The 14,980-nt window shown below is 36.3% G+C and overlaps 1 protein-coding gene across 1 annotated transcript in view; it reads left to right on the forward strand.

The window, feature by feature from the left end:
- Positions 1–14,733, forward strand: part of LOC135205540 (sodium-independent sulfate anion transporter-like) — a 108,710-nt gene extending 93,977 nt beyond the window's left edge. Inside the window, exons 6-12 of the mRNA XM_064236297.1 lie at positions 2,681–2,855; positions 3,130–3,370; positions 4,879–5,010; positions 6,329–6,575; positions 7,094–7,264; positions 7,617–7,767; positions 8,253–14,733. Coding sequence (XP_064092367.1) covers positions 2,681–2,855; positions 3,130–3,370; positions 4,879–5,010; positions 6,329–6,575; positions 7,094–7,264; positions 7,617–7,767; positions 8,253–8,416 — 1,281 coding nt within the window. The 3' untranslated portion in view covers positions 8,417–14,733. The remainder of the gene's footprint in view (positions 1–2,680; positions 2,856–3,129; positions 3,371–4,878; positions 5,011–6,328; positions 6,576–7,093; positions 7,265–7,616; positions 7,768–8,252) is intronic.
- Positions 14,734–14,980: the final 247 nt, after the last annotated feature.

The raw sequence follows: 14,980 nt of genomic DNA on the forward strand, positions 1-14,980 counted from the left end.
ATCACGTACCATAGGAATGACAATCTTTTAGTTATAACTGGGCAGAGCGATATATTTAGTCAGAACGATTAAAGAATGATGACAAGCCGCTCGGAGCCAATATAAAGCCAGGCTATCAGACAAAGCCAGCAATAGGTAACATCTGCCCTTTCACAGAGTTCAGTCGGCAAAGTGACAAGTTGCCATAGGAATCCACAGCAGGAACAGTACCAAAACGGCCAACGCCATTCACGAAACTACCTTCCCTCGACAGGTATAGTGGAGTGAGGGGTTGTCAGGTGAAATATGGCGTATCAAAGAGAGGGATTCTGCAAATACATATATTTAGAATCCACGAAAAATCACCCATCGCACTTCCTGAATAGTGAGCGGACTTTATACATAATGTATAAAACAGTTTACAGGCGAAATACTAAACAGTATACGTACATACAAAATACAGAACAGCATAAGTGCATAACAGTAAAGTAATTTTGGTCGGAGGAGGGCTGCACTGGTAGTTAACAAAGGGAGTTGTACATTTTCACTCACGAAATAAGAGCAAACGAAAACCCCCAAGATATGAAAGCGACTGAGCCAAATCTGCTCCATTTATTGCTAACTTTGTTTATTAATAGGAAACTACCGACATTACGTATTCATATACCTATATATATAATCTAAACAGCGAGCTCTCAAAAAAACATCACCAAAGCATCTAAATTCAGTAATGCCGACAGTGTACCACTTGGTGTTGCCACTACCGTACCGTACTGGATTCAATAGAATTAAACATCATATAATTTCATTCCCAAGCGCAGTTGTGTGCGTGCGTCCGTTCGTGCGTGTGCGTGTGTGTGCGTGTTGTATTCAAGGACGAGTGCGTGTTGCGCATTAAACCAATCGACAGTCATAGAAATAATTAATGAATGACGCCAAGGGAATCCGCTTACTCATCCCGCCAATACCTCAATTGAAAGAGGGAGATAGCGACACACCCTTCAGTACCGCAGTATATTACATCCTTCCCCGAGCATTATAAGCTCCCGAGATGACAGGAATACTACAGCAGCCCTTTGCCCTGAGGAAACAAATGTCCTTCTACACCAGCAGTAGCTCTGTGTCATCACATCTGACAGCTACCTGCCCTGTGGAAGCCCTTGACTCGTCGCCCGTAGCTGTTGAGCCAGAGAGTGTTTTGCTTGCTGAAAACTGTTATAAATCAGCCAGGTCATATCAGAATCGATTCCTCTATCCTGATAATGCTGGTTTGGTTGATGAGTTAGTGAAATTAGACAAGACTGTTGAAGGAGTTGAACGGTTATGCCGTGCGAACCAAAGCAAAAGGTCAGGAGACTACTGCTTGTCAGTGGTACGCCAATTACTGGTCTTGATTTGCCCAAGGGGATAAAGAAATGCCTGAAATCGTTTTGGATTGGTGCTCTTGTTTCGTTTGATTTATTTATTTGTTTGATTATTGATCTCATGCAGCAGAGAGAGAGAGAGAGAGAGAGAGAGAGAGAGAGAGAGAGAGAGAGAGAGAGAGAGAATTAGCTTATGCTTGTACTAAGTTGTATTTACTGTTCTCTTGCAGAGAGAGAGAGACAGAGAGAGAGAGAAGAGAGAGAGAGAGAGAGAGAGAAAAAAAATTAGCTATAGCCTAGAATAAGTTGTAGCTCTCTCTCTCTTCTCTCTCTCTCTCTCTCTCTCTCTCTCTCTCTCTCATTCCAAGCTCTACTATAAGAGAAGTTGTCAGCGCAGCTGACTTATAACTCTTACTTTTCTTAGAAGTCCCTTAACTTCAATTATCCTGATTCATGACTCTTCATGAATCACAACTTTGAATCTTGTTAATGGATTAATGTGTTAATGTTACTCTCTCTCTCTCTCTCTCTCTCTCTCTCTCTCTCTCTCTCTCTCTCTCTCGCCGTAGTGCTAATGGGCCGTTAATTGTGGTTTCAGTTCCCTATCTGCTGGTATTCTTTATTTACCTGTTGTTCTTAATATATTGTTGTTTGCTAGTGTGGTGTGCGTTTAATAAGTAAAGTGTTTATTATTAATATATTATATATATATATATATATATATATATATATATATATATATATATATATATATTACTATATATACACACAAACATTAAGCTACAATTATAGTTTAGGATTCAATTCGCGCTAGAGAAGAAACCCACCCATAAGCCTAAGCAAGCCATTTCTGATCGACAGGTCGAATACAAGTAGACGACTTTTATTCAACATCTGCCCAAAATTGGACCACCACTGTAGAAGAAATCCCTTTAAATTTTAATCCAAAGCTGGACCGCCACCATAAGAAAAATCGCCCTGAAACCCAAAATAACCGATTTCTTATCGAAGAATTGTATTCACCATAGCAAAAATTGGACCCCTAAGGCCTAACCCCTTACAAAACAAACGCTGGAACTTTACTGGAAATCCCCCTAAAAACTTGTATTCTACATTCAAATCCCTGAAAACCAAAGTAACTCATGCCTTACTGAAAACCGTAATAGCCATTTCTTAGCAACAGGTTAAATACATGTAGACGACATGTAGCCAACATTCAAATCCCTAAACCAAAATCACCCATTTCCTATCGACAGGTTGCTGACAAGTCGACGACTTGTATCCAATATTCAGATCCCTAAACACGAGAGTAACTCATTTCCTCTTGGCATTCACAGGCCTCCAGGAACGTCCGATGGCCCTGCATGGACCCCAACAGCAGGAGTTTTGGCCAGAGGGCTCTCCGTCAGGTGGTGTTCTACCTGTCAGTGGGTCGCAACGCCATCATCGTGGTGATAGCAGCCGTGATCGCCTTCGCCCTGGAAGGAGACGACCAACCTTTCACGCTGACAGGTATGAAATAGTTTTCCGGGGGAAGTTTTCTTTGGATCTCAGTCACTCTTCAACTGATTGTGAGGTTTCTTGTTTCTTACATCACAAAAATATTGTTGCTGACTCGACCCCATCACGTACGTTGTAAGGTGGCTTCATGACCTCGTGAAACCTTAAAATGACCCCACTCAAAACGATCTACAGTAATTCAGCCTGAGAACAATTTCAGCGGGGCCAAATGACCTTGCATGACCCCACATGACCTCGAGAACCTAACACTGACCTCGTTCCGCAGGATACGTGGAGCCAGGAGTCCCTCCCGCAGCCCTGCCGCCCTTCACGACGGTGATCAACAACCAGACGATGACCTTCCCAGACATCATGAATGATGTGGGCATCGGAATCTTCATGATTCCCTTCATCGCCATCTTGGACAACATTGCCATCGTCAGCGCCTTCGCCAAGGGCAGGACCTTCGATGCCACTCAGGAGATCATTGCCCTTGGGCTCGCCAACATTCTTGGCGCCTTCTTCGGGTAAGAAGAGACATAATTTAGATAAAATTCTAATCGGAGAAAATTATGACAATAAAAACTGAGAATTTGAAGTAGAATAACTGGGGCAAATCATGATGTAAATTAGCACAACTATTAATGACGATAGATATGGTAATAGCGTAAAGATAAAATTAGGAAAAATCATGATGAAAATAAGTACTAATATTGATTACGATAGAGATGATAATAGATTAAAGATAAATTAGGAAAAATCATGATGGAAATAATTACAAGTATTAATTACGATAGAGACGATAAGAGTAAATATAAAATCAGGAAAAATCGTGATGGAAATAAGTACAAATATTAAATATGATAAATATGATACTAGAGAGTAAAGATACAATTAGCACAATAAACCATTAGAAAGTACAGGAATTAGAATATTTAAAATGTTAAGACTCATCGCCTTCTTCGGGCACAGAAAGAAAATTTAGATGAAATAGTAATAAGGCAAAATCGCGATAATAGTATATTCCAACATTATCACGATAAAGATGATGATAGAGAGTGAAGGTAAATAAAGGGTAAAGGTAAAATTAGAACAATAAATAATTAATGAAATAAAAAATAATAAAAAATATTAAGGTTTGGCTTCTTCTCTGTGTGAGGAGAGAGAAAGTCAATTAGAATAATTAGGGCATATCAAGATGAAAATAAATGAAAATATTATTTGCGATAAAGATGTTTATAGAATAAAGATAAAATTAGGACATATGATGAAAATAAAAACTAATATTACGATAAAGATGATTATGGAATAAGAATAAAGTTGGAAAAATTATGATGAAAATAAATGCTAATATTAATTACGATAAAGATGATACTAAAGAGTGAAGATACAATTAAAACAATAAATCATTAAAAAGTTTAAAGAAAGTTTGAATTAGATTAATTATTAGAAATCATGAAGGATGTAAAAACTAATAATAACTACGATGAAGATGCTCTCAAGATTAATCAAGAGTAAAGATAAAATTAGACCAATAAATAATCGAAAAGCAAAAATTATTAAAACAAAATGTAAGATATTAAGACTTTGCGCCTGATTTGGGTGAGGAGACAGAATTAGAATAAGAAAATAATTATTAACAAACATCACAATAGAAATGATAATGAATATGCTCTCTTGAACCTTTTTTTTATCAGCAAAGTCTATTTTTTCCTACATGCCCAATCTCCCTTCTTTTCTCAAGTCTGTACTTTCCGTAGATGATGTTCTCTTTATACCTATTAAGCTTGACCTGTTCTCTCACTAGCAGTCAGTTTTTCTCAAATACCCATCTTGCTTTCTCCCATCAGGTTTATTTCTTTTTAGACACTAATCGTGTGCCCTTTTTTTTTACCTTCACAGTCTATTTCTTATTAAATTCCCATCCTCCTCATTCCCTCTAGTCTACTGCCATTTTATATTTATTAATCATAACTTTTTTTTTATCAGCACAGTCTACTTCTCGTCACATACCCATATTCCCTTCTTCCCTCAGGTCTATGCCAGTGACGGGGTCACTCTCCAGGACAGCTGTCAACCTCACCAGCGGCGTGAGAACTCCTGCAGGAGGCCTGATCACGGGTATCATGGTCCTCTTGGCCCTGTGGTTCCTTACGCCGACTTTCTAGTGAGTTCAGATCATTGGCTGTTTCTTATCAGTCACGCTTGTTGTTGTTTATATTGAAAGATTTGTATTCTGATATTTTTTCTAGGCTTAATGCATTCTTTCACTTGTTTCCACAATGGCTATCTTTACTTTTGCCTGTACTCTCCAACAATTTGGTTTGTAGAGTAATCAAGAAAGTGACTTTAATAACAATAATACCATATGTAATAATGTTATATTGTTCCATCTGTTCAAAAATTTAACAAAAAGGATTTGTCATACAGAAAAATTAAGTTTTATCCAAAAGTGTAAATGTAAATCTTCCTCAAAAGAGGATCAATATTGGGGTTAATTTCAGATGAAAACGAGTATCAGAGGTCATATCTGATTAATATAAGATATTATCATGATTCAGTTATTCAGGAAGAAATGCCACATTTCCCCTTATACTTTCTGTCATCTACAATAATAATGTATTGTACTTCAACAAGGATACTTAATGAATCCCCAACTTTATAAGCAAAATTAATCTACCTAACTTTCTATCTATCAATATATATATATATATATATATATATATATATATATATATATATATATATATATATATATAATAGTAGTATGGAGACAGGAGCAATCACTCAGGGATAGACATATTGGAGTAGGGAGACGCGTTCTGTCTTTCATCCATTTATTTGCGCCGACGTTTCGTATCAGCTTGATACATTTTCCAGGCTGAAACGATTACACATCAATTGCGTATAAGTAAAAAGATACACACAATGTTTACCAACACCAAAATTAAAAACCTTTTAATAAATTAAGAATAAAAACAGAGTAAAAACAGAAACACCAGAATAACAGTGAAAGGGCTAGGAGCGAATACAGAGAAACAAATTAGTTACAAAAAAAAAATAATAATAATAATAGAAAAAATAATAAAATAATAATTAAGAATTTGAAATAGAACGAACAAGACGCCTACCCACAGCGGTAGCGGAAGGAGAACTGACACGAAAAATTGTTATGGAAGGGAGTGTAAACAAAACAACAGGTAATTAGGCAATAAACAGTTGGGTGGAAGACGATTGGTGGTTAAGAGAAGGTACAGTTAGCTTGATTATTATTGATTCAAGGGTGGTTAGTTCGTCTATATGTCGGGTTCTTCCTACAATATTAAAATGACTGGCATCTATGTGTGTTTTGCAACTTTTACTGTGATTTCTTATGTTAGATTGTTCTGGATTTGATAGTCGACAACCCGTTCTATGTATATATATATATATATATATATAGTGTACTAAGATTTCCAATCTAATGCAGTAACTTACCTCCACAGTTTCATTCCCCGAGCGACATTGGCGGCAGTGATCATCTGCGCCGTATTGCACATGGTAGACTATGAGATCATCATGCCGCTGTGGAGGAGCAAAAGGATTGACCTGATTCCCTGGGGCATCACCCTCATTGCCTGCCTGGGGTGGGGACTTGAATGGGGTATTTTACTGGGCATTGGCGTGAACCTCGCCATGCTGCTATACTCGATCGCCACCCCAGCCGTCAGGATCTCAGTGGTGCCACCCAGTGTAAGTTCCGTCTTTTTGAAATTTAGACGATGCCTGAAAAGGGAGAGACTGTGAGCTCATTTGAAAAGGGGATACTTCACCTAAAAGCATCATGGCAGATACTGTTTCAGTTCCAATTGTTACATCATAATAAAAGTGAGACTGCAATCTCTTTTGAATGTGGGATATTTGACTCGCAAACATTATAGTGTTTACTCTTTCACGCGCAGTAAAGTTACGTCATAATCAAAAGTAACACTTGCGGTTCTGATATAAAAACAAATAACTAAATACAGTAAAATCGGGCACATTATCCATATTTTTCCCTTGGCAAACACAGTCTTCCTGAAAATATCATAGTTTTGTAACCCCTCTGCATTCACACCTCACTAACTAACAAAGTCGTAAGACACAGTTGCATCTTGTTAACTGACAAGGTAACAGTGACAATCATAAATCTTTTTGCAAACTATTTCATCCACAGAAAGAAACAGCAGACAGGATTATATGAAATTTATTTCGTTTCTTTCTTCTTGCAGAAGCAGCACGCTGGTTACATCCTTGTTGCCCCATCTCACGGTGTCAGCTATCCCAGCATCACCCATGTCAGGTCAGCCGTGAGGAAGGCTGGTCTCAGACAAGCTGGAGGTTCACTCCCAGTTGTCATCGACTGCGCTTTCATCGATACTGTTGACTTTACCTCTGCAAAGGTAAATTATGCCATCCATAAACTTTTACTAAATAAATAGAGCCTTAGACGGTTGGGTTTTATAGCCTAAGTCCATTTGACGTGCTCTGTTGAGATTGATCCTTGCAAAGGCAAAAATTCCACCCATAAATTCTCACAGAATAGGTAACACCTTAAACCGTTGGAATCCATAGCCAATGATCTAAGTCCATTTGAGACTGATCCTGTGGAGAAATTGGGCAGAAAACACTCAAGTTCACCAGTTTTTGTTCTAGGCAGGAAACTTTGCATGAAAACCTCATATTTGAAGTGGCTCTCTATGTCATCAGGATACCATTTGCAAAAGTTTGGACTTACAATTACTTTTATTACAGGGAATGAAAGGTATGATCGAGGACTTCCAAAGACGTGGACAGACGCTAGTCTTCGTAGGCATGAAGCCAAAGCTCGTCAAGATAGTGTCAGCTCTTCACGAAGGCATCACAGTCTGCCCATCCTTTGATGTTCTCGATGAAATTCTGGCAGGTGAGTCAAGTTTTAGTAAGTCGTCATTTCCCTTGGCTTTTGTTAACTTTAAACCATCTCAGCTTGGCTGCATAAAACTGAGGTTGACGTTTCTTGACAAGCTGATCACGAAAGCCACTATCCAGACATGTCCACCAAATGTACACTCTCATCTGAACTGCAATATAGCTGATTATTTTGATATTCCTTACCCCATTTCAGCTGAAAATATTTCTGGTCTAAATCTAACAACTAAGAAATTGTTAGTAGAGAAGTATGCCTCAAAATCTCTGATTAATTTGGGCTAGGATATGTGCTTGCAGTTTTTATTAAGCACAGATTTTCAAATGATCACCTGATATTAGAGCATCAGATTCTCAATTATCTTTCAGACAACTGCATAGTTAAAGTCATTTATACCAAATACTACTGGTCATACTTTATCCAGAATGCTGTGTAGTATTGCCGTGAACATACAATAAGTAACCATTAACTGTCTTTTACAGATGGCCAAACAGAACTACCTCTGGAGAGTCTAAACAATGATGGAAGACACATGGTCATGAGTGGAGGCGTGGTGGTAAGCAGCATGATAACCACTCCTACATCTGACACGAGCGAAGCCGCCAATCCTCTTCTGAGCACAACAGTATTCCAGGACCACAAATAACAAAGAATTGAAGAAGAAGAGGAAGTGAACCTCCTTTCTCCAGTAAATTTAGATTTTCTGTGAAGCCCCAAAAGAGGAACTACAAATTTTCACACGTTCATTTACTCTTTGCATTCTGAAGAAAAAAGTGAACAGTGATCTGTGCATCTACTTCAGCTGACTGAATTGAACAAGGGAAAAAAGGACTTTGTTTAGCTAAGTTTGATGACCAAATTGTGAAAGTTATTAATTGTGATAACGTTTACATGTGATGTGTATATATACATATAAATTTTATTCAAGAAACAACAGAATTAAGGTACGAAAAGAGCTCTTGTCATTCCAGTTTCTTTCTGCTGAGATTGGAGTGACAACAGAAAGCTCTGTAATTTACAGATATATACATATATATTACAGTGTGTAATATCTACTATTTATTAATGTACAATTATTTATTACTGCAACCAAGGAAATTCTAACGTGACCAAGGAACTTTGCAAATTAATGTAAAGGAAGCAACGTGAAAGTAGGAGCTCATCTGTTCTAAAAGATTAAATTTGAGTGCAATTTTATCTTTAAGAAGTTAGCGTCGAATATTTCATACTTGAGATCTGTTCACACAATTGCTACCTACGTAAGATGCATTATTTAAGTCAAGATTATAAGCAAAGCACAATTTTCCAATACATTTGTACAATTTTAACTGTAAAGATTAAAGAGTTTATGTTTATTCATATGTTCTGCGAAAGTTCTCTGCTATGGGAAGTGTATTAAGAGGTATAATTTATATTCACTCTCAACCAACCTTTCTTACTTTATTGGAAGACCAGTGGGGTAGGTTAGGCAGCTTCTTGCCTAGCCTAAACTAATGGTGTAGGGTAGGCAGCTTAATGCCTAGCCCAGCCTATGCCTAAAGACTATAAGTATGTAGGAGCTTAGCCTAGGTGAACCCAGCCCACCGGCCTAACTCTTACAAGGCTCCTTCATTTCAATGCGGAGAGTGAAATTTATATATAATAACTGCCTTAGTTGTTTATATGTCTGTTGAGTATTTTGTATTTTTCTACAGTTTAATTTTAGTGTAATTTATATTCACGAAGGCTGTCTCGTAGCCCTTGCATTGTGTGAAGCCATGCATTTATTATGCCCTGCTGGATAGAGAAGGGTGTAGCAATTTGGTGCGTGTATGTGTGAGTGAGTGAGTTGTGTGTTTGTGGGAATTCCTAGTTACTAAAGATATTACTTAAGTTGATTCATTCAACAGTTTCCTCCTCCAGACAATTTTTTATGGGTTCGGTAACTTTTAGCTAAAGTGGCCTGTACTGATTTTCTTGATAAAACTGTATCTTACATCTAGAACAATTCCCTTCAGAAATCTTGTGAAAGTTAGGATCTTGATGCTATCTTCAAGAAAAATATTCTATAAGTGAAATTTTATATTGGTTACTTAGTGAATTCTACAATAAATCAATATACTGTAATCAGTTCCCCTAGCTACTCGAAAATATTCTAGTAAATAAATAAAAGATGTTGGATGAAAAAAACCATACATTATTATGACAAGGGTACTCATTGTTTTCATCAACTGGATTTGAGGACCATCATATTCAATGATTATAGAATTTTACTGTTAACCTGCAGTATTAATTTGCAGTATTAAAACTTGATTTGTAAGTGAACACACTTATGGATAGTGCACAAACCATGACCACATCAGATAAACCTAAGTTTATCACATCTAAATTGGGAAACAGTAGATACAAGAGATCTTAAGGGTGTCAGTGTGTGTATGCGAGTGTTTCTGTGCGTGATCTGAACAGTATGAAAACTATGCCTGTTATTTTATCCTTGTATAACTAAAATTCATAAAGCTAGGGTGTTGCGTGAGAACAGCAGTAGCGTTGGAGCCTTAACCACTGTGCAAAGGGTGTAGATAAGCGAATAGATCGTTTCCCACTACTAGTTTAGAATAAAGGAGTGCTGTCCCTCTTCTGTAATGGTAAGAGGTTTTTTCTTTGTCAAAGACAGCAGCATATCAAAATATTTCCAGACAAGTATACACTTGCCATTACACCCCTGCACAATACAGTTATTAGTACGACAAAACTCATAGTCTTTTTTCTGATGTAATAGACTAATCACCTCAGTAGTATATACAGTACTTTCACCCAAGTTTAGGATTAAGTGTAAAAGTTTTCTCAGTGTGAATTACTTCAACAATCACAGCCTAATGATGGTTACTGAACATTATTACGGTTTACTCCAACCAATCGTTTTTAGCTGCACGTTTACAAACAGCACAAATTCCATTAGTTTTTAATGTATATTATAAGGTGCCAAAGTGAAAGAAACCTGTATCTCAGTATTAAAACACTGATGTCATTCTTCTGGAGTTCTGCTCTGGGATACAAATGTGCCACAACACAGCCACACAACTAAGAGGAACATTTGAAATAGAGATGTTTCACTGTAGGGGTCTAAGTCTAAGGCCTGAGATACTCAGAAAAGTTAGTTCGTGCGGTAAAACATGACTATAAACTCATAAACACTAATGTGACAGTGACTATGGATGAGTAGTTGCCTTATTTGTCGATCAATCTGACACGCATCTACAGTAGAATGGTGTACAGTAGAACATTTATAAATTTGATCATTTTTGCCGAAGGAATCCCCACTTTCAGTCGCAATAATGTAATGAGTCTAGAGTCTAACTTTACCCACATCACTCCCTTCCTCTATGTGTTAGGAAAGTTTAATTCATAATACCGTTAGTTTTTCATAGCTGTAGATCATAGAGCTGATTCCATGTGTTCGTAGAGAAGATAAAACGATGATGTTAGTCCTTAAGATGGAGATTTGTTGTCTGTTGAGATAATTATATAGCCTCGTTTATTTTGATCCTCCAGAGTAATTATATAGATATTGGAAAATTTAAACATTTTTTTGTGATCAGTTGGCTGTGCAACAATGATATTGACGCATAATTGTTCTTTTAAGCATTGCATTTTTTCAATTATATCACCAAACTTTTTGCAACAAAGAGCAATAAGTCTTCACTGCAGATCTTACTATACAGTGTAGCTATTTAGATTCTTGCAAAAATATATCTATATATACATATATATACGTATATATATAATATAGATATATATGTGTGTATGTATGTATGTATGTATAATTACCCTTGTCTCAGTATTATTACTTACAACATTTATCATAAAACTCACAATAAGTTCTCACTTTTACCATTAACCTTTAGAATAACACCATATTCCTTTATATATTTGCCTGCAGTTTTTTTTATTTAATTAAGTTTAATCTATATATAATAATAATCCATATTCATAATTCCCACCATGTTATAAACTTAACCACTAACTATATTATAAAAAATATAGTCACATTCTAAATTATGTTAGACCAAACATCCATTTTTTTTTTGAGTAAGTTTATGTTACCAACACTCAAGAATCATGTACACCTTACACCAAGAAACTGAAAAAAAGAAATACTTTTTACATCTCGCCTGTGCCTCCACCAACTGTTCTTAACTGCTTCAAAGATCATTTGCAGCTCTGCACTGAAGTGTTGTTCTTCCACCCACACCACAACCCCCTTCCAGAGTTGCTTTCTGCACTGTAAATATATATATTCTGTGATTTGCAATGGTTGTGAAGCGCCATAATCATCATCCCCATTTTTCCCGAGCAAAATCTCTGAAAAGAAGGAACGAATGCCTGAGGCCTCTGTTTCATAATGTTTATGAGAGACCTGTATTTTGTAACGTTTCGTATACGACTATTTTCCATACCGTTTAGTCTAGACTTATATTCACATCACGTTTCGACTTACTGTCTCCTGCTTAGCAAACTGCTAAGTAAAGGACAGTACGTCGAAGGGCCTAGCACGACTCCCTTGTTTCTCTTTCCTTCGTGGCATTTGTTTTTATCATGTTTCATATAGGTTATCTTGCTTAACGTTTCATACAGGCCTCTTTTTCATAACGTTTCTTATAGGACTTTGTTTCATAACCTTATAAGCCTAGGTTTCATAACGTTTTGTATACGCCCATATACTGCCTTTAATCAGTTTCTGACATCAATTGAGTCCTACTCAACGCGACCACGTTCTTACACAAACTGAAACAAAACATTTCGTATAGGCATATGTGTCATAACGTTTACTCTAGGCCTATGCTTCATATCGTTTCATCTTCGCCTATACACTGCCTTGAATTAGTTTATGACCTCTGATCATTTCATCAGCTGCGTCCAACCTAACGAGACCACGTTCTTACAGCAAAACGGGAAATCCTATAGGCCTACCCAAGAGTCATATTAACAAGTATCGATCATATCATAATACAAACACAAACAGCATGTGTGTGTGTATGTGTGTGGAGACCTTCAGTGCTTGTACGTTTCTTCGTCTTTGAATTTCAGAGTTGTATATTAAATCTTCCTCCGTGAGGATGCCACTAATATTTTACTGTATGTCACTATGCTGTAATCATCACCCTTAGGCCTATGTCTTCATTTTAAGTCTTCACGTTTATCCCGTGTGATATGCTACAGAGAGCGAGAGAGAAATGAAAATAAGTGTATGGTTGACCCGACCTGACCTGGCCTTGCCTGTGATGACACAAGCACCATTTCGTGAAATCACCTTCGCCTATTTCGTAAAATTATAAGGCGTCAATCATACCTATTCTCTTCCGTATCCCAATTATCAGATTTTTCTAAATTAGTCCTTCATTTATTTCATTACACCTTTTTTTATCCATCCAGCGAGGACATAGGTCTATCATTCTCGCTCTTTATACTTCGTCCACTTTCCTCCGTCTTTGAAAAAATATTAGTAAAAATTATATAACTTCATGAGTTATAACCAGCTTGAAGTCAGCTACAAGAACAATAGCCAATACACTCCCTCGGTTACGTATACAATAGACAATCTATTACCTCGATTACAAAATCAATAGACCATAGATTCACCCGGCTACAAAAACAAGTCTGCTCCTTCAGTTTCGTAAACGAAACACGTTACTAACTCGGCTACAAAAACAAGATTATCAAACCAACAGCCAATACATTTCCTCAGTTATGCAAACAACAGACAATCTATTCCCTGTTACAAAAAGAATAGCCAGTACACTCCCTCGCTTACGTATAAAATATACCCATTAGCTCCTTCGGTTACGCAAACAATAATGCATCGCTTCCCTAGGTTACATAAACAATAAGAAAGTTATCCCGGTTTAAAAGACGTTAATAATAATATATAATATAATAACAATAATGTTCAAACTCCCTCGTTCAAATTGGGGGATTAATCCTATACCAAAATTCGAGTAGAAATAACGTGAGCATGCGCAGTAGCTGAATGGAATTATTACAAAACCGTCATAAATTATATAATATTCCTCATCACAACAGTTATGCATGTGAATTTTATGTAATTCCATTATTTTGTCATATCTGAGATGCATTTAGTTGAATCTGTTTGTATTATAAATGAGACTAACTATGTATTTCCAGCGGTTTTACATTTATATTTTTATGTGTGAGATTAGAAGCATTCCACCATTCTTGGTAATGTATGGAATTACAAACATTCCAGTCTTTGTTGGTAATATATGAATTATGTATTACCACTTGTTATATATATATTTTCGAAAATATAAGACTACAACACATTCCACCATTCTTAGTAATGTATAAGACTATGTGTTTCCCCCTATTTTATACATACATCCGAATGTATGTACCTACAAATCCCACCATTATTGGTAATGTATGAGTCTATGTATTTCCATCTACGGAATCATTTATCCCATTCCCAGTAATGTATGAGACTATTTCCACCTATTTACTAATGTATGAGACTACAAACATTCCCGCCATTCCTGATAATGTATGGGACTGAGTACTTCCACTGTCTCTTTTTTTATGTAAATTACTCTTGAAAATCTCATCCACAACTCTCATCGCTTCTTAGAGTACTTGATAATATAAGAAAACATATGACACATAACGAGTAACCACTCCTTTGTCAATGAATCGTTAACCTTTTCAAACATACCATCTTTGTTTATGTATTCAAACTATTTTTTTTTCTTAAAGCATTGTTTTTATGTGTTAAAAACCTACATGTTTTTTTTTCTTAAATGATATTTCTATATTATACATCAAAGGACCACTTCAATGCTGTGAATTTCCAAGGCGAGATTCCATTACTCCATTTAAGCCAAATTTACCCCCATTTACATAATATTTGCATAAGTCATTTAAGAATCAACAAACTTATTTTTTTACAAGAAGAAAAAACAGTTAACAGACTATGAACTCATTTTTACTTGAAAAAAAATATATCTCCATTTAACAGACTATCAACTCATTTTTAACAGAAAAAAAAAAATTCTCCATTTGGAACAAATTTAATCCCATTCATTTATTTGCATAATAACTCATTGAATGAACTGTAAACACGTTTATTCCCCCCCCCCCTCCACCCCGCAAAAAAAGAACATTACTCAATTGTAACTACACTTAATCTAATTTATAATCAATTTGTGACTACATTTAA

Source organism: Macrobrachium nipponense, chromosome 24 (genome assembly GCF_015104395.2).
Source record: "Macrobrachium nipponense isolate FS-2020 chromosome 24, ASM1510439v2, whole genome shotgun sequence".
NCBI classification, from domain to species: domain Eukaryota; kingdom Metazoa; phylum Arthropoda; class Malacostraca; order Decapoda; family Palaemonidae; genus Macrobrachium; species Macrobrachium nipponense.